Here is a 27,991-nt window from a genome sequence, read left to right on the forward strand (position 1 = left end):
TCTTGACATTTTAACAATCATTTTTTATATACATAGGCTTTACTTTATCTAGGGCTTCAACCCCACAGTTGATTTTTAGCCATATATGATGTACTCTTCCTGAACACTTGTTCAAGGAATAAGCCTGTTAAAAGAATACATTTCCAACCTAGCAAACCAAAATATATAGTACCAAGAAATAAAAGGACTTGTAATGGAATAAATCAGACTAAGGAAGAATTTGTAGTGCTGCATGTCAATGACCCAAAGACTGTGTGTACTTTAACATCTGCCTACACCAAACTGCACTGAAGGTGGAGAAATTGGCTTTGATTGGTTTCCTTGCTTTTAGAAGTTTCCTTAATTAGAAACATAAGATTAGCCAGTGCTCTGTTTAATACCACCACCTAGCTCTTATCAGTAGATCTCAAAATGCTTAACAAACGGAAGTAAATACCATGCAACCCCATTTTACATCTGGGGAAACTGAGGCACAAACTGGGGCAATAACTTGCCCAATGCTACCCAGCAAGCCAATTACAGAGCCAGGAATAGACACTAGGCCTGCTGAGACCTAGTCCAGTGTTCTATCCACTAGGCCATACTGCTTCATCGGTTTAGTATCCTGCCTCTGACAACAGCCAGTATAGAGGACAATGGAATAAGATGCCAAAAGAAGTTTCCTTCCTCTCAATTAGTGACTGACTTATGTCCTGTGTGGGAACAGATGCTATATCCATGCCACCCTAGAAGCAGCATGGGGAGGGTTGACTACATTCCCAAATCCCAAGATAGAGCCCAATGGAATAAGATGCATGAACACCTGGTTGGCTAAACACTGTCCCTCTCGGGCTGATGCATCTTCCCTATGAACTGATAGTGCAGATTTGACTTATGCTTAATCTTTGTAAGTATAATCTCTTTGTAGTTTGTTACTTGTTAATTGAACACTGTTGTTTGATACTTGTGAGTTGCTACTTGTTACTTGTTGCTTGTCAATCAGATATTGTTACTTGTTAGCTGCTGGTTCTCAGCTGTTAGCTGTTGTTGATTGTAAGTTTCACCGACCCCCTGTAATTGGTGCATTTTATACCTTTTGAAGCATGAGGATTTATATTCCTTCCAAACTTTCTTTACATATTTCTAAATAGAATATTTTCATCTGAATCTAGTAAAAAGAATCATTAATGATGTAAAAAATGTCCCTTTTCCAATTTTTTTTTTGGGCAAAAATTGACAACCTTGTTAATTGTTTTTCCAGTTTTTGCAAAACTGTAATGCCCCTTTGTGACAGCAAGCAGAACCCCAGGATACTGCCTGGTGGCTGGGATTCCACTGAGCCCTCTGTCTGAGCAACTTGGACTCCCTTTCACACCGTGATGCTGTGAAAGGCCACAAACCCTGGCAGATTTTGCACTTACACAGCCCTCCAAAGGCCAGGACCACACTCATCTTAGTTCAATGAACACTTTCCAGCCACTCATAAACCAATAGCAGAGAAACTCCAGCTGGCTCCTCAGCCCAGGGCCACACTGTCTAGCCTGGTCAAAAAGCCTGAGCAGCGGAGATTATTATCCAGTCTGCCCTGCCCTCAATGTGGAAAAGACATGCACCAGCTTTTGTTACTGAGCAGTTTGTCTAAAACACTTGAAACACTGATTCAGATAAAACATTAAACAAGTTTATTAACTACAGAAAAATAGATTTTAAGTGATTATAAGTGGCAAATGTAAATAGATTTTAAAAAGTTACCAAATGAAATAAACATAAGGTCGCAGTCTAAATTCTAAACACTAACGAGCTCTTGAATTAGCAATCTCTCACCCTTGTTAGCTGATACAAGCAGTTCCTTAAATGCAGGCTGGGCAATCTTCCCTGCTGGGAACTCCCCTCCAACCTTTCAAAGTCCTGTCATCTTCCAGAAGATCCATAAGGTGTTCAGTTGAAAGAGCGGAGCCCCATGATGATGTCACACTCCCCCTTTTATAGTCTGCTTCAGCTTGCTAGAACAGTCCAAGCATACGATGTGGCGGCTGCTTCCCATTAGTCAAGCAACCCCATGGCGAACGTGCATCCTATAGTGAAGCCTTCACTGTAAGCAACCCAGATAGTGGAATCTTTCCTTGCTGGGCCATTAGCATATCTGGCCACTTCACTGTTGTACCTGAAACACTGGTTTAGGTGGTTTCTCACCTCACAACATGTTTTAGTGCCATTTATTACATTTTATAACTTCACATACTATGATAGCACATACAATCCAACAGGATATTAATGTTTAGTGGATCAATGCTTTTAAAACAATACCATACAAGGCATATTTTGTAGAGAATATATAATTAGATGGCACTGATAAATAGGGAGTTTCTGGGGTGTTGTACTTAGGCACAGAGTGTAACACCCTTTTCAAAGTTGTATTATATGATCTTGTATACATGTTATAATTACAAAATTATTTATATATAGGACTCTACATGTACACAGCACCCATCAGAGGAGGCATGGTCCTTGTCCAAGAAGCTTACAGTCTAACTCAGGCATTAACAGTGGTTGACGGTTCAGTTGCATGGCTGACATTGGCATGATCAGTGAGGAAAATCCACCACTGGAAGGCTTCACCAGTGAAATATGTTTTGAAGAACGCTATGGAAGAGGAAAGGGAGGTCCAAGATGCCAAGCACATTTCCACTTCCACTAACTTCAGTGGGAGCTGAGTGTGTTCAGAACCCTCACACGAGTTCTCTGCACCCTGAAGGATCCAGTCCTTAGTGAGTATGTCATAAAAGGCAGTTTGAGACATAAGCGTTAGCATGAAAGAAAGTGCAAAGTTCACAGGAGGAGACAACAAAAAAGGAGCAGTTAGGAGAAAAGCTTGAAAGAGGGAAGGTAGGGCTAAGGCAGAGTTGAGTAGAGCCTTAAAAGTGAAGGCAAGGAGCTTGATCTTTAACCCCATTCAGTCACACCCTTCATGCACACAAAAATGCAATGCTGATGTCATAGAAAGCCCTCAAACAATATGGACACAAACCAAAAAAATCTTGAGTAAATAAAAATGAAGAATAGATCTGGCTCTGCGGCTTGGCTGCAATGTTATGTGTCATCATGATACAGGACAAGTAGTGCTCAGTAGCATTCTGTAGGGCACTAAAATGGTGAAAGGAAGGGGGGTAAGGAAGGAGATTGACTGTGTAAATAACTCCCGTGCACGATTAATACTAAGGCAATTACCAAAGGAGGCTGCTCCCTGGCTGGAGGAAGAATGTCATATTCATGGTGGTCTAGACTGTAAATGAGCAAAAATAGCACTCCCAAGAATAAGTGGCCCTGAATCTGAAGTGGCTCTGGGTCAGAATGAGGCATGTTTAGGAAGAAGTCCACTGAATTCCTTAGTGCCAAACCCAGCAAAGGGGTGAGGGGGGAAATAATATGAAAGAACACTGTAGTTAATTAAAGAAAAGGCTAAAAAAATTAATAATATTTTTGCAGGTTAGCATTTGTGAACTGCTGGTACAACTCTATGCTTGATGGTAAAGCAATGAAAGCTCTTGGTTGCTTGACAAGACAAGCTACAGGCTTGAATGAAATGTTCAGCTTAAAGAATTAGAATAAATCTGATGACTGATGTGTTACTGAACGTGACGGGCTGTCATCTGTTTTAAACAGGATCTTTGCTAGGATGTACTGAAAGCAATTTTTTCCATTACCCTGAACATACTAAAGCTTTTTCCAATGAAATCCAACTGCAGACTATTAAAACGAAAGTCCTGCTCAAACTGTTGCCATTTAAATAAAATCATGAAACAGGAATTGAGCTAATTTGAATAATTAATAATTCAAACCAGAACTGTATCTTAGTGATTAATTCACATCCAATCCACAAAAACAAAAATGTATACTCATTTCCTAATTAATTCTAAAACTGACAAGATACAAGCCAGTTTAATAATTTATTTTGTTCACACATTCTTCATATAGATGGTTCCATATTTTGAAATATCAGATTGTTGCAATAATAGACAGCATTAGAAACAATGAAATACAGTGTTACGTGACATGAGAATGCTTCTGATATTATGTATTCTTATGTTAGAATATGCACAAAAGATTGCTGAACACGTGTATCACTATTTTCTTTTCAAATTAAGAAAGATCCATTCATGAAAGTCCTGCAGTGGAACTGTGCAACAACATAAAAGAGACAAGAAATCAACCTGCTTTTCTCTGACCTGGCTAGACTAAATCTGGAGTGAAGTTTAACCTTTGTCGGCAGTGATTAGAGCAAATTTACTATGCTCATTTTTAGGATGCATATATAAATCTAAAATCAATAATTAGAGTTGCCTTTGGGCAGAGCCTTATACCAGGACTTATACCAGGACTTGACTTATACCAGGACTTGACTTATACCAGGACTTTACAAAAATGGTAGCACAGCCACAGATAGTTTGGGCACGGAAAATACTTGGCCTACAAATGCTGGCAATTCCTGAAGTAAGAACACCCTTTCCCCCATTAGATTGTATGTACATACATTGCATGAGGAATTAGGTGGTGATGATCTTTTACGTGGTCTTTTCACTCAAGGTCTATGCTAAAGACAAATGAAAAATGAGTTGTGTGGCCCTCATCTAGGATCTCTACATCACAGAATTTCCACAGATAGTAACTTGGCACAATGGATTCTCTCTGCAGTAATACTGACAATGGAGGTCAGAACTCAAGTGCATTAGCAGAGTTAAGAGGGAAAACTTGCACAACACCTATACAATTTGCTTACACCAAGTAACCAGAGTTAGTGAATCCAATTTCAAGAACATTAAATTCACTCAACTTTCAGGACAATAAAAATCAAATAATATATTATAGCCTTGAAGATGTCATAATGTTCATATTTTTCTTTCCTCAAGTTATTAGGCAGCCTTCTGCATACCGTTAGTAGATTAACATCTGACTTAAATTTCATACCATATTATTGTGGAAAAAGAGCAGTATGTGTTATGATCTGAGTAGAAAACCAGTCATTGTGAATCCTGTTTGGTTCTAAATCAGGTAAGTGAATCTGTTAATATTAACGTTACATTAGGGATTTTTAAAGTTCACTCTTGCCCTAAGATATGTGGCAATATACATTTATGCCCAGATGTCTGAGGGGAAGAGCTGCACACTTGCAACAATATTGCAACAATATTTGCACCCGCATGAAAATAATGAAACATAAGTCACAATAAAAACAAATCAGGAGAAGTGGCAAAATAATTAGAACAGTTTAATAATTAATCATCTTACATTTCAGTAATGCCTTTAGTCTCAAAGAATCCCTAATGCTCAAATATAAAAAAAAACACATAAGAGTCTACCACTAAGATGCAATCACCTCTGTGGTGAAACAGAGCAACTTTTCAACAGCATCAGCACACCACAGTTAAAAACAGGAAGTGAAGATCATTTAATCCAATTGAAAGTGAAGGTAGAAAAGAACCTTGTTAAGTACTAAGACATCTGTTTTATACCTTGTTGGAAGGATGGCACGTCCTCCTATCACATGGCCTCCAGCCACCATACTATTGCTTTGGTTCAGTAATGGGCCAGTGATCAATACCATCCACTGATCCATCATGGCAACTACTCAAGACTCTATGGCTGGAGGCCAGTTTCTTTATAACAACTCCAGTTACTTTAATTTTTCTTTTTAAAATCTGAGGTTTGGGGTTTTTTTTGTTTTTTTTTTTAAAAGAAACAATAATCAGTAACAGACACTGATGAAATATCTGTTAGGAAAGGTCCTATACATTGTTTCTCTCCTCCCATTGCCAAATTTTGCTACACATAATACCTACTGGTGGCACCAGTCAAATCATATTCAAAAAAAGATTAAATACTTTCCTATTTTTTTCCATGTAAGCAACTGCTACAGTTTATCACAAGGTTATGCAAATAGGTGGGGAGGTGTCCACAAGACACTCTCTCTATTAAGATGTAAGTCCATGCTATAAAAAGTTTGAGAACTGCTACCCAAGAACATAAGCACGTACGGAGGAATCTTCCATCCTAACTTTGCTCCCAATGACTTCAGTGGAAATAGAAAAATATAATTAAGGCCCTGGATAAACCTTCAAACTCTGCTTGCATCGCACTTACGTGACAAACTACTGCATATGGGTCTTTTGTTATTTTCACAAAATATAAAAAAACATTTAATCAGAGGTACTGACATTATGACAAAGGTAAGCCAGAAATTATGGAAGAAAACCCTTATACTTTGTTTTCATTCCAAGATATACTTCTTTGCATAGAGAGAAGCTTATGCGACTAAAATTCTAAAACGATTTTTCTAAATTCTGAAAAGCTTTTCAGAATGGTTTCTAACAAAACTTCTCTGTACTGTCACTCCTAGAAATGTTAAACGTTGTCATTTTTCACTTGCCCCTCATGCCCAACGATGTTTATGTTTTTTTTAATATACATCTATAATCCCTAAATATGACTGGCTAACTCTGCTGTGCAAATCCCATAAAATTAGTCTGCAGAACTATGCGAGTAAACATGAGTAGAAGCAAGTGTGCTTCAACCATCAAAGAACAAAAAGCAAAGATAGTTTCATCAGAACTCCAACTTGTTCTGTTAAATTTCTTATTGGTATTTGTCAAATCATTACCTTTCATGCCTCTTGGGAAACACCATGCCTTGAAGTTTGAACACATTTGTTTTACTTGCACAAATATCATTATGCAGAGACTCACTTTGACTCTACTTCAGTTTGCAATTTGCACATTAGTCACCCAAATCTGTAACATTTGGGAATAAATTAATTCCTTACTTTTGGGATATCAGATATTGCACAAAAGTGCTATTGTACAATTGTGTTAGTCAGATCAAGGACAGTTGGGACTCAGTTACTCCATTTCTAGATTTTCTGAGACAAATATGAAAGACCAAGAGCATCAAATAAGAGATGCACTGTACTTAATTTCTTTTCAGACAACACCAAAACAGTTCAAATTTAATAGCTTTAAACACTGATTTTTTGGATGACAGATTTTTTTCAGTCAATACCATATATTTACAATCTTTCAGACAGTAATGTCAGTAAAACCTAGTTCCCCCCCACCCAAGTAAAAATATAACAGAACTGTAGCATCACAGTAACAACAACATCTTTAAATACTGTTTCACTCTCATAGCCAGTGTCCACACACAGAAATGGTGCCATTTTAACTAAAATGGTTTCTAAATTGATTGTTAAATTAATGCAACTCCCTCTTAAATCAGTTGAAGAATGGCCAATATAGATTTAGCTTCATTTAGTAACAAACCAAATTGATTCAAGCCCATTCACGCTACTGATTTTTTAAGTTGTGTACTATAGCTTTAAGATGCAGGTATGAATATGCATCAATCACAACGAAGTGTGCAGTTTTTTCCTGACCTATTTTCTGCAGTTGTATTCTGCATTTTCAGTTAAATACTCAAAGGCTAAGTGTAATCTAAAAAATAGTTGGTGCTCATAATTAGCATTAGAGAGAAAACTTTGTTCTGAGTTTGCATTGTAAAAGAAGTTTCTTCTGCTGCAAAAGTTTCACAAAGGCTTCCTACTAGGATATTGGTTTTCACTGATCTTAATCAAGTTTTCCAGAGGATGTGCTCCTTCAGTCAGTGACTGATATGAATCACCACTTACCAAAAGCATCTAAGGCACCCCAAAGCTTCAACCAACAAACAGTTAAACAAAATTAAGTAACAAATTTCTAATAGGTGAGCTATCATTTCAGAAGTACTCTAAAACAGTGGTTCCCAACCTGTGGCCCAGAGGCCAAAAGTGGCCCACGGCTCCCCTTCCACTAGCTGCAGAAGGGAGCCACTGTTAAGGACTCAGGCAGAGCACGTTTCTGCAGGGCTACAAGACCGGTGCAGGCTCCTTGCTGCAGCCAATGAGATGGGAGATCAACACTCCCCTCCTCCTGTCTGTAGCAGGGAGCATGGCAAAGCACTCCACCTAGATTCCTAGGCGCTGGGGTCCCTGCTGGAGCCAAAAGGAGAGGATCAGTACTCCCCTCCCCCAGCTCCAGTAGGGAGCAAAGCGCTTTGTCTGGGTCCTTCGGTGCTGGGGTCCCTGCCAGAGCCAGAGGGAAGGAAGCACTGATCTTCTGTCCCCTGGCTTCAGAAGGGAGCCACTGCCTAGGGACCCCGGTGGAGCGCACAGGGCTACAGGACATGTGCAGTTTCCCTGCTGCAGCCAGGGAGATGGGAGATCAACGAGGAAGCAGCTTCCTTGCTGAACTCCTTCCGTCTGGCTGCACTGGTGGGGGGAGCTGCTGGTGGAGACTGGTGGCCCTTCAGGGTTGTATAAATTATATAAGGCCCTCGAACCAAAAAGGTTGGGAACCACTGCTCTAAAAGATCAGTGCTTTTCCCTCAACGAGGTCCTGATCCTGCAACAGATACTACAAAGAGCCCTAGTGTCTCAGGGCAGGAGCAGTGCTCCAGCTTGTACAATATATTTCAAAATTAAAGTTTGAACACTTCATGCATTTTTTGAACATGTAATACAGAACCATAGGTGTGAAAGCACTCTCAATTATATATATGGGGTTTTTTGGGCAGGTGGAGGCCAAGTATTGTCATCTCTTCTTTTAGAGATCCACTGTTGGCACATAGCTCCATCTAGTGTTTAAAGATACTAAAGAAACCCTCAAAAAAGCTGTTTTTGCTGAAAGATGTTTTAACAGTTCAGTATGTCACAGGATACAGCCATCAGAAAAACTACTGAGGGGGGAAAAAAAAGCTAAGTGACAATCTTGATCAGTGTATTTCTCCTTTATTGTTTCCAATAAATGTAATCTCAAAATGTATTTCAAGAAGCTCCTAAACTTCCACCATTAGTCTAAAGCAGAAGTTCTCAAGCTGGGTGAATGGACCTTCCTTGGGGGGCGAAGGGGCACACAGAATGTATTTGGGGGAGCGTCAGATGCTTTAGGGGGAAAAAACATATTGCGCACATTTTACCTACAGCAATAAGTAAGTAGCAAAGCTGATTCCTCCAGATATATCAGGCCCTCAGTTGGTGCTGTGCATTTGACGGATTTCTGTTAAGCATGCATAGCACCATACAAAGTCATTGCCATTTGTACATTAATCCGTTTGCCACAATGCCGTGTGCACATTTAGTTGTAAGCATTGACCACACTTGGAGTTTTCCTTTGGCTCTTATTACAATGGATCATTAACTCTGTTTGAATCAATACCTTACTGTTTGTAATATTTAGTGAGAGTTGCATGTTGATTTTTTTTAATCTGTACCTGTATTGGTATGGCGGGGGGAAGGGGTAAACTACTACAGACACAAAGGGGTGTGGGGGTGTCCACAATGAAATACGTTTGAGAACCTCTGGTCTAAAGTGTACCCAAATCAAGATACAAGAATCAGCATAAAGCATTCATTCCTCAGCCAAATGTAAAGTTTAATATATCCCAGAAAGACATATACAGCAGATAACTATTTGAACAGTAGCATTGTTAGACCCATATGGACTTCATTTCTTCAAAATTACAGAAATGTAAATGCTTCTTTAACATGTATTTACCTTTTAAAACAGTAAATATGACCTCAATTTAATATTTTTTCCTCATATGCAGGTAAAAAGTGTGCTATACTTGTTTTATCCTGCTTGCTTATGCTCAACATAGTAGTAGTAGACAGCAAGTCAGAGAATTGGGATGATAGATGAACAATATCAAATCACAGGTTAAAAAACTTGCAGGGTTTTTTTTGGGATGGGGTGGGGATTAAGATAACAAAGAAACAAATATCCCAACACCAATGTTGGCATTTTAAAATTACTGTAGTTTGTTCAAAAATGTATATTTAAAATGTGACTAGCAATAATTGCCAGGTTGTTATTTTATGTACTGTTCCTTTAAGAAACACCATGAAATGGATGGATTCTACCTCACAAGGATATAGGTGTGGAACTATATCCTTTTTCATGATATGTAGTCAGGTGCAAATATAAAAGCTTAAGTTTAAAGTTCCTGTGGTCTAATAAAAACAAACAGCTTTAGAGACCGAGCCAAGAATGCAGATTTATAAAATTTTGTACGTTTGCTTTTCTTTAAAGATATAAATCATGTGAACTTAAATATTTAACTGCATTTTTATTTTTTTAAACATATCTTAATTTAGAATGTCAATAAGATAATGAAATCTTGACCTAACAACAAACAAAAACAATTGTGAATTAACATGTTTGAAAACAGATTAAAATCGAATAGCTAAATATTTGAATGTTTTACTTTGATCTATAAAGCAATGTATCCGATAGGATATTAACTTTATTACATGTCCAAAAATAATATTTGAGAGAACACAAGCAATTTAACCTGAGAAAATAATTTTTTGTAGATATACCTGATAGGATTATTTCACCAGGCTTTAAACTACATTTCATAGTGTACCATCCTTTTTAACATTATCCAATGACAAGTTACACAATTGTGTGTGTTATCTGTAATGTATACATTTACATCCTAATATGCCCAGGGGTGTGAACAAGTGTGCACACACAAAAATAGCACACTTAAGACACAGACTTTCTTTAGTTACCAACAAAGGTCTAGATAACGCTGAGTGGCTGAATTATTCCCACAAAACAAGAAAACTACTTAAAGTTGAAATCCTGGGTTTATATTACATAATTCACAAAGGGCCTATTTCAAAACCCAGTGAAGTCAATGGGAGTCTTCCCACTGACTTCAATGGACTTTGGATCAGGCCGTAAGACTCTTCTTTTAAAATGGCACATCCTCATTTAAATCCATAAATTACTCTAAATTATCTTTCATTTGTGGCATTAATATTGTTCCTTCACCATAGTATTGCATTTTTGCAGTGTTTAATTTTCTTTTTTATTTCAAAGTACAAAAACAAACCAAATTTCTAAAAACATCCCACAAGCCCCAAATAGGAACAAGTGAACCTTGTAAAAATCTCAAACTGTTTTTCACAAAGTAAGTCTGTGTTTTTGGAAATCCAAAGCTTTCAAACCATTCCCATAGCTCTCATCATCAAGCAGGGAAGAACTGCGCTACCCCTCAGTCATGTGGGAGAAAAGAGGAGTGAATATATCACAGCCCTATGCCCAGACTTCCTACGCTTCCCATATATTATATGAATTGCCTCAGCCTCTTAGGGCTTTTAATAGCATGTGGAACTTGGAAGATATTATTTTCCCTGGTTTTGCTGCTGCTGGATGAGGTGTTGAATGACCAAGCCTTCCTCCCCTCCCTGCCCACCAGAACTGTCTGGCTTTGATGGTAGGGTTTAGATGACTTTTTGCCAGGCTACTTGAAGACAGAAAATGGAGTGTAAAGCAATTTACCTCCTATAGAAAGTACTAAAGAGGAACATTACATGCTAACCACATCCAACCTATCGAACAACATTGTTAAGAAAGGTGGTTTGGTACCTGGAGCCTTTTGGGGTGGGTGAATGCAGATGGAGATGGCTCTAAAGGGTTGAGAGGACCACTTCCTGCTCCCTTGAATGACAGAAAGAGATATGTACGGATCTCCGCCATCTCTTTCTGACAGAGGACAGGGAAAAAGGGTTATATTTAATCTGTCATCCTACCCAAAGGTCACAGAGGTTCTTTTCTTCCTCTTTTTAACTGTGTGATGGAATGAAAGTTAGCACCCTGACAGAGCCAAAAATCCATGTGTTTTACCAGGGCAGCCACTGATAGTGAAAGACGGGAATTGGCAAAATGCCAGTACCATGCAGAATGCAAACCTCAAAAAGGTTCAAGCTCTGTTCTCAGTTTCAGACTTGAGATACTTGTGTGGGTTTGAAATTATGCAAAGTACATTGAATACTTACTGATATTTTATTTCCATTTCTTCATTCACAATACCTTAATTAAAAAATACAAATTGCCATAGAGCAAGCAGCTCATATGATGTTTGTATCAGAGATTCTTCTGTCAAGGGAAACCATGTCCCAATATTTTGGTGCAACAGAGAATGGCATTTATGTATAACAAGCCAGGAAAAATTATGACATAAATGCAATATACATAATGCTGAAAATTAAACACAAACTGAGCAAGTAAATACACACACGCAAAATAAATAGGATGAAAAATATTGCTACTTTCACTCACTGGGACTGCATCTAAAACCAGCCAGTCAATTTTTCTGTAGGTCTGTCACTGCTGAACACTCAATACTGCAAGATCCTGAGCAACCTCAAATTTCTCTTGACCTAAATGTGAGTTGCAGTTCTGTACTTTGCAGAACTGAACCCTAAACAGTCCAACCACAGATCAAGAACCTTGGAGAAGAAGAATTGTATTTATGGGAAACTAATGCCACCTTCTCCGAAGCCCAGCATTCATATCAGCATTGATGGATTTTATTATACCTACATACATTATCTATGCGCTCAATTATATACGAAAGTAAGCACCTCATATAAAGGATAAAGATTCCTGTTGAACTGAAAACTCTGATGCAACGTTATCTATTGTCTGGCTACTGCTCCACCATAATACAATAGATTAATATGCTATGTACAATGCTGCTAATTTTGGTTGGACGTATTCCTGCAGGTGTCATCACATGACCATCTTTAATTCCTGGAGACTCCAGGACAACCCTGGAGACTCGGCAACCTAGTATGTACTGTGGTGATATCAAGGCAATAAATGGCGAGAGTCCTGTGGCACTTTAAAGAATAACAATAAATGGCATCACTATGTACACCTTGCTTGCACTCTGTTCTCTAATCCGTCTCAGCCAGAACTATTTTCTCTCTTTTATTTTCTTTAAATATATAAAATAAACCATTCTACTTAGCACACATGCTTACACTGTAAGCCTCTAAACAGCTTTCAGGTAAAAACCTACCATTTAGGAAAATAAAAGTATTTTTCAGAAAATGGCATATGACGAAACTACTTCTTTCCACCCAAAATCATGATATCCAGTACTTGCAGCATTTAGTGCTGGACAAATAAAAGATTTAACATTCAGTACCTTCAGGTCTAGTAATAAGTGTTTTATACAACATGTAACAGGTAGGCTAAGTGTGCCATGTCCCCCAGTAGTGGCACACATGGACCCACTTGCCTTCCCTGGCAAATACCCCCCAGGGACCCTCCCTCCTCAACCTCTCAGGGATCCCCTCCACCATGGATAGCGTCCCCCAATCCACATATCCTCCCGTACGCCACTGTACTCCCCAGACCTCCACCCCCACGCATGGACTCACTCGCCTTCCCTGGCAATGCCTCCCAGAGACGCTCCCTCCACGCTGGATAGCGTTCCCTCCCCCATACCCTCCTACAACCCTCAAGCCCCACACCCCCAGCCCCTCCCACGGGCCACAGCTCATCCTCGATCAGCCCCCATTCCCCCCCACTGCATGTCATCCCCGGATGCTGTATTGCTGTGCTTTTTGAACCTTGACTATCGCTTTATTGTTTTGTGCTTAAATATTTTCTAATAAAACGTTTTAATCTACTACTGCTACCAGAGAGATTTACTCCTTTGGCTCAAATGGTAGCAGCCTATGCTTTTGGAGCTGCCGACCTCATGTTCAATCTCATGTGACAATCCATGGGAAGGTCACTTCAAATAGGAGAGGTGGTTCGCCTCTTTCCAATGGGCTACAGCACTTGTTTCTAGCCCTGACAAGATCCTGGACTTTAACATCACAACATTATGATTTTATTGGAGTGTACCTAAGAGATACTAACAAATACTTCATATTATTTTTAACTTCTTCCAAATCATGTGTTATTCACAGTACATACCCTAGCTTTACAGGTCAGGAGTTATATAAAGTAGTACTAACAACATTTCTTTAAAATAAGTTTCTAAAACATTTATAAAATAAGATTTTGTATCAAAACATTTGGCAAGAACAAAACTTACAGAATGGGGTGTAGAATAAGTGTGTTAGTATTCATTTGATACAAAACAAAGGCCTATGCTGTAGCTAAATATGCAGGAAAGATTTCCAACACATATGCTTTTGTATAGCACGATATTATCACTCGTGCTTCTAAGTAAATTCTTATGTTGCAAGCTCCTCCATCACACAATTAGAATAAAATTAATTAACATAATAATATGCATTCCAAACCAAATAAAGTTACTTGAGTAAGTAACACTTTCTGCACTTAGCACATGGAGGATGGCCCATAAGCATTTCCTGCTTCTGAAATGTTAAGATACCCAACCTGCTGCGATGAACTGGAAGGCCACTGAGTGGTGTGCTTGCATCAGTGAAATAACACATGAATGCCAGGTTTCCACAATGTTATTTTAATCCATTCCAACTCTACTTGAAACAGCCACTTCTCTGTATATGAACTTGTCTTTCTGCCAATCAGGTAAGCTCTTAAAATTAAGCTAATCTATAATGTATAGGGGGAAATTGTCAAAAAAGCAAATATGTGCCAAGATATTTTATTCTTATATCAGAAGTATTTTTATTACACCCAAGAATGGGGCAATCTTCTCATTTGCTGATAGAGTAGAATATAAAGAAGGGGTTCAAATTTGAATCCTGCACTTAGTATGTACTGCTGAATGTAGTATTGCAAGAAAATTGAAGTGGAACTCACTTCTCCTAAAGAAAATTAATTGATATAACTAAGAAAACACAAATTAAGACTCCAGTCCTGCAAAGATTTATGTCCTGAAAATTGGAATGCAGCATGGTAATTTTTTTAATTGTCCAAATTCTGTGACAAATATTGGAATTCACACGTATCCACTAACATGGTTGAAAGAACCTTATTCTGCTTCTCCCAAGCTAGTCTAAGCTTGGTACCACTTCCTAAATCGGTATCTGCACTTAAGTAAACAATTCCATACAGAAGTTTGATCAGCGATTTTCAATGTTAAGTGTACATTTTTCAAAAAGTGCGTTTTCCCTCAAAAAGCTAAAACACAGATCAAGCAGAAATCACCAGAAAAGCTCCATATGTTCTAAATACTATTAAAAACTCAGCCAATTTACTTCAAGTACACAATTCTGGAGCACAGAAGCAGCTTTCTATTAAGCAATCTTGCATTCATGAAAAAAGATTCCTCAATCTCAGGTGAAGTTTGGATACAAACTGATCAGAAACCAAAACACTGTGATTTTACTCACTATTAAACATTATAAGTGGCATTCATCAGCAAAGAATTAAACCTTTTCCCCATTCTATTAATATATTAATTATCTTTATATTCCTAAAGCATCACACTTTGTACTAGCAGCAGAGAATCTACTGAAACAGATTTAGATTTTGCCCTTTTGCCTGCTGGAAATGCGTATCATTTAAATTTACCCCAAGTTTGACTCGAATATTGCTATTCAAATGAACACATTACACAAAGACAAAATTCTGCCTTCAGTGGAGTTACCCAGGATGAAAGTAAGGGTTGAATTTGGCCATTAGTATGTTATGTGGAGCTCCTTGGTTCATTTTGGTATATTCTACATCATTAAATCCTTACTGACAGGAGGTGAGCTCATTACCAATTACTTCTTCCATATCTAGGACCCAATCCCTCACTATCGAAATTGATGGGAGTTTTGCCATTGATTTCAAAGTGAAGAGGATCAGGCCCTTAGCTGACTAGTTCAATAGCTATAAATTGCAATGCATGCATATCAGTTTTCCTCACTAGGAAGACGTCATCAAACAGATCTATAATATCAGTCTACTAGACTTCATTCTCTACTAAAACAGGAGAACATTCTAACAATACTTGCATCTATTCATGTAAATAAAGTCACAACAATATTCTCTGACCCTTTTCAATACTGAACATTTTAAATGAAGTCCAGAATCAAGAAAGGTAATTACCGCTCATGATGTTTTTCAGAATGTTTTTTCTTCTACTTTTAAACAGCGTTTTAAAAGCAGGATAATGAACTACATTTTGAAAGTAAAGCCCTCCATGTCACCATCACCTCTTTGATGCCAATAATACTAGGACACTTCTTTTTGAAATAAGAGTATTTTCATTAATTTATACACACCAGAGAAAGAGCACACCTAGGTCCAACCTCCGAATCAATTCAATTGTTCATTATCCTCCCCTCATCCTTCTGAAATGAATACTGAATACTGGAGGGAAGAGGTGAGTATGACATAAAGAAAGATTTCAAACAAGCATTATTTCTGCTTTCTTTCAAAAGTATCCCAAGAGGAAACAATCATTGTTTGTTTGCATGCAGAGTAACTTGTTTTCATTCATGACAATATAATAGTTTCCTACAAGCATTATAAGCAGTAGCCTCTGTCAGACAAATGACAGAATTACTTGCATAATTTTAGCTGAGATTGAATACCTCTAAAAAGTAAAAATGTCTGGCAATGTGTTCAGTGAGATTCAGCCAACTTCAGTGACAATATTATGCAAATTATTTGTATATGCAGTTGACATTTGCTCATACTGTTTACTGCTACACACATCCTTTGGAAATGCAAGGCTGACCTAAGATTGCTGTGTGCTGATTAAGACTAAATTCTACACAGTCTTGCCAGGTAGCAATGCTATAGTTAAGGTTATGCTAGCATTTTCATCCAAATACCTGGTTTTCAGTTGCTAATAACATTTCTTTAAAAAAGTTATCCTTACACACTAAAAAAATACATTTGTTCTAAATTCAAAGCTTTTTTTTTTATTTGTGTAAAATCCCTTCATTCATGTTTTAAATAGTTGGTGAAATTAAAAATTTGGCATTTCCCATTCAACATAATTAAATTTACTTCAATGTCAATGTTATTTCCCATTCTAACTATAAAGAAAGCCACAAACAGTTATGTGGTACATATCCTTTGGTATTCAGTGTATGTGGCTGAGTGAGGACTGTCTTCTTAAGTGTTTGTACAGCACCTATTACAAGGGAGATGGAAGAACTGTAGTAAAAAAATGCTCAAGCAATTGTTAACTTGTGTCTGTTCGACTGGATTTGCACAGATCAATACATACTAAAACATCATTTAGCTCACTAATAGCCGTGCGGATAATCAAATATCAACTCCTGCTATCTTCAATTTCATAATATTCTTTTTGCCATTCTAATTTTAAGATATCTAGCTATATCCATATAATTTCTATAACAACATATCTAAGCCAGCCCACTGAAGATATTATTGACTAACGTTTGCATTACAAACACCCATTTTTCTGTTGAGTTCCTAGTGCGAAGGAATGCACAACAAATAACCACAATCAAATTTGGTAGCGATAAGCACCCTTGATGGTAGTTTGTACAAATTAGGGTTTATGAAGTGCTTTAACTACAAAAAGTGTTATATATTGTACATGCTAAGGATTACTATATCATGGTTACTGTTCTCTCATCCTTAGATATAGTAGACCCAGAGCACCATTGAGGCATATTGATGAAGGAGAATGAAGGAGCTTGCATTGATGCTTTCCATGCTGTACGTGTGCTGTGAATAAACAGAAGTTCTCAATCTCCAGTGAGGTTTACATGACTTTCCACAAAGTTTACTTTTAAAGAGAAGGAAAAATATTTAGCTGTAGACATATTGCTATAGGATGGAATTTGCTAAAATAAGCCTTAGCCCGGGAGCAACTTTTAAAATAAAATATTCACTAATCCACACAAGCGAAAGGAAGCCTCAGCACAGATTTAAGAGGTTTGAGCCAACGTGTTACAGGCTATGCTTTTACATTTTTTGCTGCTCCTGCAAAATATATTTAACCACTGGCCTCCTTCCACAAATGTAACTGACTCCTGCTGACACTACTATGCACAAGGATGGCCTAATGGTTTTGGGAAGAGTTAGCCAGAGGACTCTTTGGGATATACCTCAAAAGCAATTGCCTCGTTTTATATAAACCTGTGGGTGACATGTGAGACAAATCTTTAAGCCTACTGCATCCTGCAGCAGAAGTTGAGCCCAGCTAGAGTTTCTTCCTTCCTTTCAACTCTCGTGACCAGTTTGCATTTTCAAGGCACATGGCATTTTCTGCACATAGGGAGGGGAAAGAAAGGGTAGTATATTTAAGTGAAAGCCTAGATTATCCTTTACTTTTCCACCAAATTAGAGGAGTGAGCAGCTGAGAGTGTCAAGAACAGACCTGGCTTTTGAGCCCTTCTAGAAGTAACATCACACGCTTTCCTTCAGGACAATAACAGTATGCTACAACATCCCCTACACTACAATGTATCAAGAGGGCAGACCAAAAAGATTAGTGATCATTCTGATCTGATTTAATATGCTCAGTAACTGAGAAAAAGGAGTAAATACCACAATTGTGAAATTCTCAGATGATACTGAACTGGGAAGGGCACCAAACCATAGAGAGGACACAGAAATGGCACAAAGACCCAGACAAACTGGAAATATGGGCAAAAAATTGCAAGCTAATAACTCCAGAGGGAAACAAAGTGAAATACAGCAAATGAGAGAGAGAGAAAGCTGATTAGATGTCAAGGGAAAACACTGAGTGCTAGAAAAATATCTCATTTGATATCCCCTAGGCAGGGCCCAAGCATAATTTTTTTGGGCCCACTAAACACACACATACCATAATTCCTCATCCCATACATACAATTTCATGAGCCATGAAATTTTTTTTCCTCATGATAATGGGGGTTGCAGCCAGGGCTGGGCCCCACAGGGCCTCCAGGCCCCAGTAAAGTGTACTTTCTCCCGCGCCCTGCCCCCCCCCCCCCCCCGGGGTGGCCCTGCCCCTAGGCAGCAGAGCAGCAAAACTAGGAGGAATAGCAGATTAAATTTAGAAAGGTAAAATGTAGTCTGAATATCAAGAAAAGCTTCCTGATAGCAAGATCTATTAGCTTGGTCCCACTACATAGGACATTTAAAGCTAGACTAGACATGGCACTAGAAAAACATGCAATAGTGATCAGTGCTGAATTGTCCAGGAGATGGATTGCATACCCCGCTACTGCAGACCTTCTCAATGTGTAAATTCTAGATATCTATTTACATCTTAGTCCTTCCTCTCTTCTATTTGACAACTGCCTTTGCAGCCACTTCTCTTCCAGCCGGGAGGGTGACTATCATGAGAGCGAAGTCAATGCTGCCCTTATATTAGTTAGTGATGGGTGTCAGAGTTGATAGCCATCTTTGTCTCTGAGCCTAATACATGTCACTTCTATTTTGTTTGGTTTGACAACTATGGCATAGTTTAATTACGTATTTTAAAACTTTATAAAATATTAATAAGAGCAGCTTGATATAAGTAATGAAGATTTAGTAATACAGGCCCATTTCACAGTGCTCTGCTGTAAAGAGGGGAGAGACTCCTGTTATTTGCAAATTACAAAAGATAATTACTAAATGCAAAGCAGAGGTACAGTGGACCCTCACTCACCCTATCTATTCTTGACCAACCCCCCCATCCTCCCAGTCCAACAGTTACTTCCATATCTGGATCACTGTGGCAAAATACATTAATGGCCCTCTGGAATCAGAATGGTCTCATCTAATCCAGATAAATGCAGTCTGTATGCACACAGACCTCTTTCACGTCCCCCCCACTACCTCCCAATTTGCTAAATACTCAGACTATTGAGTCCTTTCAACAGGTTTTATAAATATTAACTAACTAATCCTCACAAAACCCTGAGGATGTTCATAAGAAAGCATTATCCCTGCTGCATATGGGGAAACTCAGATTAGACTATTAACTTTGAATCAACAGATAATTTAAAAAAATAAAAAATAAAAAAAAAATTATGACAAAAAACCCACAAAACTGAAGTGTTATTTTTGTAAACTGTCCTTCTTGTTATGAATGCCACCCATAGACCAATTTCAGTCTACTTCAAAGACCTTGTTTCTCTTCTCCCCTTCCCACTAATCTAGCACGGGTCTTCTCTCTCATCTAATCTAACCAATGAAGATTTTATCATCTGGAACAGCCTTCCTGTCTCTCCACATCACTGCCATACATCATCCTTCAAATCACTTTTTTTTTTTGTTCCTCTTTTACTTCTTAACTTCTCTAAATTAAAAAATATTTATACTTGGTGACCTGAAGGCTGGATGAAGATGCCTAGGGACTGAAATCCAGTGTTCACAGGGCAGGTACTGACAATACAAGCATCCTCACACTTCTTGCCAATCTGCCTCACAGGTGGCTAGGACTGAGCATCTCTAAAGATGAGGGAGTTCAATTGCTACAGCCCACACACACCCTTTAGCTTCTCCACCAGCAATTACAGCAGCAATCTTTGGGATAGGTGTGGTGCACTATTAAATAAAATGGGACCGCCACTCCCCACAAGCCAAACAGAATTCAGTGAAGTACTGGCCGAGGGGGCGGGGTGAGCAGGGGCAGAAAGTTTGTAGGAAGGACAGACACCATACCGTATGAAGTGGCCTTGTATTAGTGTGGTCTTCATTGAGCACAGGAGGGGATTATAAAAACAGCCCACAATCCAGTACACACACAGACACACAGGCCCCTCTGCAGACCGGCCCATGGTCTCCCCACGAGCAGCGCGTGAGCAAACCCTAACTCCAGCACAGAGCAGCTGCAATCACACACACGCAGTGCCAGGCCCCCCCATTAAGCTGCCTGGTGAAATGCCCCTGTGAGCTCATTACCTGTGTGCTCCTCCTATGGCTTGTGCCAGGCACCCCAGAGGGAGACACTGCTCTGTGCGTGCCCACAGCCCCACTCTGACGCTTCCACGCTCTGCTGCCAGCCCCAGCCCACCAACAAACAAAGCCCCGAGAGCCGAGGCGGACAAGGGCAACGGGCGCGCCCTCGAGACACCGAGGGGGGAGCACGCAGCCCGCGGGAGCGCGCAGAGGCGAGCCCCAACAGGGAAGAAGCGGGGCAGCCGGGGATGGGAGGCGGAGCTACGGGGGGTAGGTGGGATTCGATCAGCTGTTCCCTGAAGCCAGTAGCGCGAGGAGGAAGTAGGGGCTGGAGTCTTTGGTGAATGTTTTTACTGGGGGATTGTTGGTGATTTAGTGCTCTGGAGAGCGCTGTGGTGGCGGGGCCTGTGGGGGGATTTTTGAGGAAGGGATGCAAAGGCCAGCTATATCTGAGAAGTGACTAATGGGAAAGGGCGGGAGCACACTAGGGATTATTTTTTTTGGGGGGGGAGGGAGGGCAAAGTTCCTGTGTTTGCTTTTTGATGTTTGTTGTTGGGTTGCTGATCTTGTTTGTTTTATTTGTTATGAAAGATATGGGACCTGAAGAATCTGATGTTTCTTGCTAATAGCATGGGGGAAATGTGTTTGTTTCTGACAATGCCAGAACTGGAGGCCCTGACAGATGTTGGTTTCAAGAGTAGAGTTGGTTGAATAATGTGTGTGTGTGTGTGTGTGTGTTATTCATTAAGAATGCACTAATTACTATTATTCACTAATAATTTGATACCTCACAGTGGAAATCATCAAATAAACAATAGGTGAATATTACTGAACTAGTTCTTTTAAAAAAGAGGATGCTGTGGTCCAGGTAAACACAGGTGTTGCAGTGTTTGGGAAGGGCAGAAGAGGAGATGGCTCATGAAAACACTGGATTAAACCTTGTAGTGCTTTGGGAAATCTGTCCAGTGGGGGTGCAGCCATTAGTATTTGGGAGGGCGGGGGGTCAGGAGATAGATGCCAAATGAGAAAAGGCATGTTATAAGTTAAAGTAACCTGGAGGAGTGTTTAATCATATTTGTTTTGGGTACATGACACCTAGTACTAAAGTTATAATGGATTTGTTTTTATTTTAATATTAATATTAAATAAAATATGATAAAATAAATTTAATATTAATATTACATTAACTACTTCTTTAGAAAACCTTAAAGATGATCTGCAATATTGAATTTAATGTTTTATATAAGAGAATGACATTATGGTGATATATCCACAACAGACACATCTCAATGTTAATTATATACATCTTGGTTATTTAAAGCTTAATTGTATTCTGTTGACATACACAAATTCTCTGCATAAATTCCTGTTTTGCTGCAATGGCACCTATCTGATCTGATCAACTGTAGACCCTTCTCCTGCTGATACTGTTAGGCTGAACTGCTACTGTTACTCCATCCTAATTCTATTTCTGTTATTTGTATCAAAGAAGATATTGCACAGCAGATTCTCCATCTCTGGAACAAGATAAGCAGGTTTTTTGACAACCTAGAAAAGTGGGGGCTTGATGATACTGCAATATTTATCAAGCAACGTTCTTACTGAGCAAAACCAAGGGAACGAATGCAAATGTTAATGAAACATTAATGTTGAGATTTTAATTACTTGAAGGTCAGCACATTCAAAGTTTATTATCTTAGGGGAGTTATTCTAAATTCCCACAATGATTACTCAGTCTTTATAACATGCATATATTAAATAATTTAAGTTACTATTTGTTTCCTGATATGTGCAAGGGGGGCAAGATATGTTTACTGTGGAAACAATAATTTTGAATTTCCTGATTTTCTTTGCAATTAAAATCTCAACTTTTAACACTGCATTCATTTTTTTTACATATAATTAATACTCTCCACATTTGTATACTGTCCAGTGACAATCAAAGGTTTTGTAGAGTCTTTGCTGTTAGCAATTAACAGCTACATTTTCTTACAGCACTGGATTATCTACTCAGTCAGCAGAAGTTGCTGATAATACTTTATCACAAGAGAGGCTTAGCAAAAGAATTTATCAGAATTGTACTGTAGCTTGGTGAAAATATCTTTCTAACAACAAAACATTTCCAGGCCTTGGCTTCTGAGTAATAACGGACTAGCTACTCATTTTCCAAGTAGCAAAACACATTTGGAAGAGATTTGACAAATTATCAGGAAGGCCGGCTCTGGAGGAAAAATGTGCTTTATCTCAAAAGTTCACCCACAATAACTACCTACTGCCAACCAAAGTATCTTCTTCAAAATGCACTTGTCTAAAAATTACTCCTTTTTCTGCTTGTAGAAGGCCTGCTTTTCTGCCACATAAATGGGCTGGAATGGTAAAATTAGATTAATTTTGGTTTCTAATGACTCTAATAGTCTAACCTGATTTCCCTTCCTGTTCCCTCTGTAAATATAAGATTAGCCTCTTCATGGTCCTTTCATACAATCTCTCCATGAGTGGTATGAGAACCTTCTCTGCAACCCCTGCTACCTGAAACAACTTTCCTTTATCTCTACCGCATTTTGCCATAATTGTGACACTTTAATCCTAGTTCACAATATATTTTCGCTTGCCAGTTACTCTATATTTATTTTTCCTCATTTACTAATTATTTAGCTCTGTGAAGGCATTAATTCTGTAAAACATTTTGGGGGTGCTGTTTGTAGGAAAAATACTATACAAAATTAAGTTGTGCTGTAATCTTATTATCTGATTTAGGTACTTATATTGCCCCATTTCCACAGTTTCTGGACACCTCGCAATCTTTAAAGTATCTAAGAGGTAGAAAAATACTTATTAAAAATTACACATTCCACTTTAAATATATTTATCACATTGTACACCCACAGAATCATTCCAGATAAGAAGGGAGTTGAAAAGTTATTTATTTTCTCCAAAACTACTAGATTTCATTTAACCCCGACTTGGATCCATATTTTTAACAGCAGACTGATCATAACTCTCACATTTTAAAGTAGTCTAATATCATTATCATCTGCAAGAGTGTCACATTCTTATACAGCCCATGGCAACTCCAAGTATATCCATTCATCAGTTGGTTTTTTTTGTTTGTTTGTTTTTCTGTTGGGTGACTACATTGTTACACACCTCTTATTCACATTTACTCAACGAAGTTTCAGTTGTCATAGTCCTCTAATGTGGGCTTTAGTTTCTCTTAAAACTAAAATCTAGTTTTTCTTAAAACTTGTTTTGTGTATAGTTCCTTAGCTATGTCCTCCAAAATCATGCTAAAAAGGAAGAGAAGAAACAGCACAGTGACTTCAAAAACTTCTCCAAGTGTAGTGCTATTCACTGCAGGCTTAAAGGACTGGTGTTTGGTGAATCTTGGGGCTGACTGTATCTAAAGAAGCTGCAGTGGCTGGGACTAAATGCTTTGGATGAAAGCCTGGCCCCACTGAAATCAATGGCAAAACTCCCACTGACTTCACCTCGAATTTCACCCTGGAAGTCACTGTGGCCCAGCAGGTCTCTGGGTAAGCACCTGAAAGATTCTTTGCCCTTTTATCAGTGTGTCACATAATTATATCGAGAAGTAGGTTTGTAAGGCCTTAAAGTCAAAAGCCCTGAATGAACCTATCAGATGCCCCAGGACGTAAATGAAACACTGTATTAATGCTACCCACTTTGATGCCAATCTATTGAGTCATACAAGGGTAAATATCAGTTCAGAATATGCAAAATAGCTCAAAAATTCACTGAATTCTACCCCAAAAAAACAAAACCAAACCAGATAGAATTTAAAAATATGGTATTTTGGCTTGGAGATAACTTGCCACTAGGGTTTGATGGCCTTTGATGGCTGTGATGAAGGATACCAACACACATGGCTACAAATATTTGCTGTCTTCAAGAGGTTCAGCAGAAGCTAAGATTCCTGTTGTATGATGGTGAACACCTTTTGAGGGAGAAGTTAAGATCTTCAGAGTGAAGGAGACAAAAACCATTCTTCATTCCCTCAGGATTGTCATCTAGTTCTTTCACCAGAGCAGAAGCCAGCAGCCAACCTTTGGATTCAGGACATGCATGTTCAGGGTGTTCATCATCTCTTTCAGATAATCCCAAAGGGCCTCCTATATAGCCAGTTGGCATCCGGTTTGGAGGGTGTCCCTCATGGAAGGAAAGTGAGGAGCTTTTTATCCCAGATGGTAGAGATCAAGAAATTTTGTATCACCTAGCTGAAGGTGGGAGATGGCAGGAAGTGAGTCCGACATCCCCAGAAAACAAAAGCCACTGCCTCTTCCCTCTGAAGAGTCAAAGGTTCTAAGAAATTGGGTCAAGAGCCATCAGGGTGAAGAAATGAGTGTTGGCAGGTTGTGGGGAGCTGATGTGGCACTGTGGGGGTGGAAGCTCATGTCTAGCTCATGAGAAGGGAGCTATGGGATGTGTGTAAGGTAAGGGAACTATAGGAGGATTACAAGAAGCATGGGACTGCTGGGGGGTCAACTGGAGGAGAAAGGGGGTGGGGCAGCCAAGTGCAGGGGTCGGGGAAGCAGGGTGTTGTGCTAGTAAATTGGGGGCAGCCAGGAGCAGGGAGTTACTTGGGCATTAGGGATCTGAGCCCTGGGGCCAGCAAGGGGAGTGGCGCAATGAAGTGAGCGGGAGGGAGAAGAAGAGCTGGATCAGTTGACGGGGTGTGAGATGATGAGCAGCCTGGAGGCACCTTCTGCTCGCTCTCCTACTGGCTAGGATGCTCCGACCATCCCTGGGGCTCCCGCCTCCCTGCCCCTTGTGACAGGGCTTCCCCCTTCAGCTTCTCCCTCTCTCTTCTCCAAACTGCCTCCCTCTCAACCGGCAGGGGCTGATTTACAGACTGCAAAGCTACAGGCGACCTGCTGCCCTGCGGTCCCGGAGCAGGGCAGCGACTCGAGGCCCAGGGTCCGAGCCGTAGCCGGCCCCCGCCCGCTGGGTGTAAAAGTTGCTGCTGTGCTAAGGGGGTCGGGCCGCGGCCGGGCTGCGGAGGGAGCGCGCGCTAGAGGCAGGTCCCTGCACGTACAACTGGGCTCCTTCTTCGCTCTCACGCTCTGCCTCTGTCCTCCTCCTCCTCCTCCCGCCGAGCGAGCCACACGGTCCCAGGGCGGAGGAGCCCTTACGCTTCCCTCTGCCCCTCGCTGCCAGGGACTGGTCTCCGACGCTCCCCGCCACGGTCTCAGACTCTTTCCTCCCACGCGGGCGGGTGGTGCTAGTTCTCCCCCACGCCGCCTCTGCCGGGCACTTCGGGACCGACCGGCCGCGCTGTTGCTTTCCGAGCGCAGGTGGCAATGGCCAGGAAGCCGGGCGGCTTCGTGCAGGAGGCGTCCCACCAGATCGCGGCAGGCGGCTCAGCGGGTAAGTCCGACATTTTCACCCTGGACAGACAGCGCTCGCGGCTCTGATTATCCTGCAGGAGGGTGGGATTAAGTTCACCAATGTTTCCAGCCCTCGGCTTGCCGGGGCTACAACCACCCCTGCTGTGACCCTGCGACGCTGAGCCTGGGCACTTGAAAATCCACTCTGCCCCCCAGCCCTGCAAAATGTCTCTTGGGCACGGAGTCGAAAAAGCCTTGATCAAATGCCCATTCCCAAATTCCTGATCCCTGGCTGTTGGCTCCGCCTGCTCCTCCCACTCTCTGTGTGTGCGCTGGCTAAAGGAGACGAGGTGGCAGCCTGCTCTTTGGTTCCCTGCTTCAACAGTTCCTCCGTCTCGGGACTTTAAACCAGCCTCCTCGTGTGGCGTTCTTGGGTTTTCCCTCCTTTGATTTGAAAAACAAACGGAAGGGGTGTAGAAATGCGTCTGTGTAGTTCTACTGTCAGTGTTTGGTGCATCTCGGGGTAAATATACAGCCCTGGACTGCAGATTGCTGATAAAATATTACCGTATTCCTTCTGAGGCCCCCAAAGCTACAGTTTGCAATAGTGTTACAACAGTATTGTAGGCCATTATGGAATAATGGTGAAATATTTAAAACATAAGAATGGCCATAGTAGGTCAGACCAATGGACTGTCTAGCCCAGTATCTGGCCTTCCAATGGTGGCTGGTGCCAGATGCTTCAGAGGGAATGAACAGAACAGGGCAATTTATGGAGTGATCTGTTCCCTTTCCTCCAGTCCCAACTTCTGGCACTCAGAATTTTTGAAGCCTCTGCTGTACTTTGGACTAAAATCCTATGTAATGGACCTTGATTTTTTTTAAAGGCTATTAAGACTGAAATCAGCTTACTGTTTAACTATAATGGTGCTACTGGCCCACTAAATTTCCTCTAACAAGTGACTGCTGTATCTGTTCTTTGAAGAAGCATGGACTTAATCTAATATCTTTTCCATATTTGCTTACTATGGTCCTATATAAATCTTTATTGGAGTGTTCATACTATGCAGAAAGCGGTGTTAGACTCCAGAAACTTATTTTATGTAGCACATTTTATTTGTTATTATAAAGTTAAAATAGGTCCTGGATTGTTATTACTGTTATAGAATATTATGACACATTCTTAATAATACCTGAAGTTATGCAGTTCAGAGTTTACTATTCTGCAATATTAATAGTAAAAATTGTACTCCATTGAAACTGTAACTACTATATTTAAAATGGAAGCACACTGCACTGCTCTTACTTTGTACTTTAAGCAGTAAACTTTAAAATGAGATATACTGTGGTATTGCCAAGAAGAAATTAGAGGAACATCTTACACTTTGCTGAAATATAGCATTAAACTAACACAATCAACTTATAATAACCTGTCACTAATTCATGTGATTATTAAAACTGTAAACTTTAAATATTACAAAATTTATGATATTCAGTTTTTGCATTTAATTCAGCTTGGACAATAGCAGTATTTTGTTTCTAGTATTACTTTCTGATTGTCATGTAGTAGAACACTTCAGCATTTGGGCTGCAAATCGTGTAGAGGGCGTTCATATCTGAAGTGGATCTCATGCATCCAATAAAGTGGGTTTCTGCCCACGAAAGTTTATGCCGAAATAAATTTGTTAGTCTTTAAGGAGCCACAGGACTCTCGCTGTTTTGCATATCTAAAGAAAATATTGCTTTTTTTAGTTAGATTATTTAAATCATGTAAGCATTTAAATTAGGTTGTGTAAAACAATTTTTTTTTTAATTAGACCTAAACTAGTAGACAGTAGCTCTTTTGTCTTAAAATGTTTAAAACTCAGTCTGTCATCGAGGTACTATAGTCTTTTAGGCCCTGATACAGCAGAGAATATAAATGTGCTTAATTTCAATCCCACAATATACATATAAACATGACAAATATAAATAAATAAAGCAAAGAGAGTCAAAACCAAAACCACATACACACAATAAACATCATTTAATCCGGAATAGCAGATTTTCCCTCATAGA

General features: G+C 39.7%; 2 protein-coding genes across 2 annotated transcripts in view; one reads left to right on the forward strand and one right to left on the reverse strand.

The window, feature by feature from the left end:
* MIPOL1 (mirror-image polydactyly 1) overlaps positions 1–20,820 on the reverse strand; it is a 272,270-nt gene extending 251,450 nt beyond the window's left edge. Inside the window, exon 1 of the mRNA XM_067533876.1 lies at positions 20,592–20,820. The gene's annotated coding sequence lies outside the window, so the exon portion shown is untranslated. The remainder of the gene's footprint in view (positions 1–20,591) is intronic.
* Positions 20,821–25,677: 4,857 nt separating this feature from the next.
* Positions 25,678–27,991, forward strand: part of SLC25A21 (solute carrier family 25 member 21) — a 353,337-nt gene continuing 351,023 nt past the window's right edge. Inside the window, exon 1 of the mRNA XM_067533903.1 lies at positions 25,678–25,973. Coding sequence (XP_067390004.1) covers positions 25,907–25,973 — 67 coding nt within the window. The 5' untranslated portion in view covers positions 25,678–25,906. The remainder of the gene's footprint in view (positions 25,974–27,991) is intronic.

This window comes from Emydura macquarii, unplaced genomic scaffold (genome assembly GCF_026122565.2).
Source record: "Emydura macquarii macquarii isolate MOO-44397 ecotype Brisbane River unplaced genomic scaffold, CSIRO-AGI_Emac_v2 contig_374, whole genome shotgun sequence".
NCBI lineage: Eukaryota > Metazoa > Chordata > Testudines > Chelidae > Emydura > Emydura macquarii.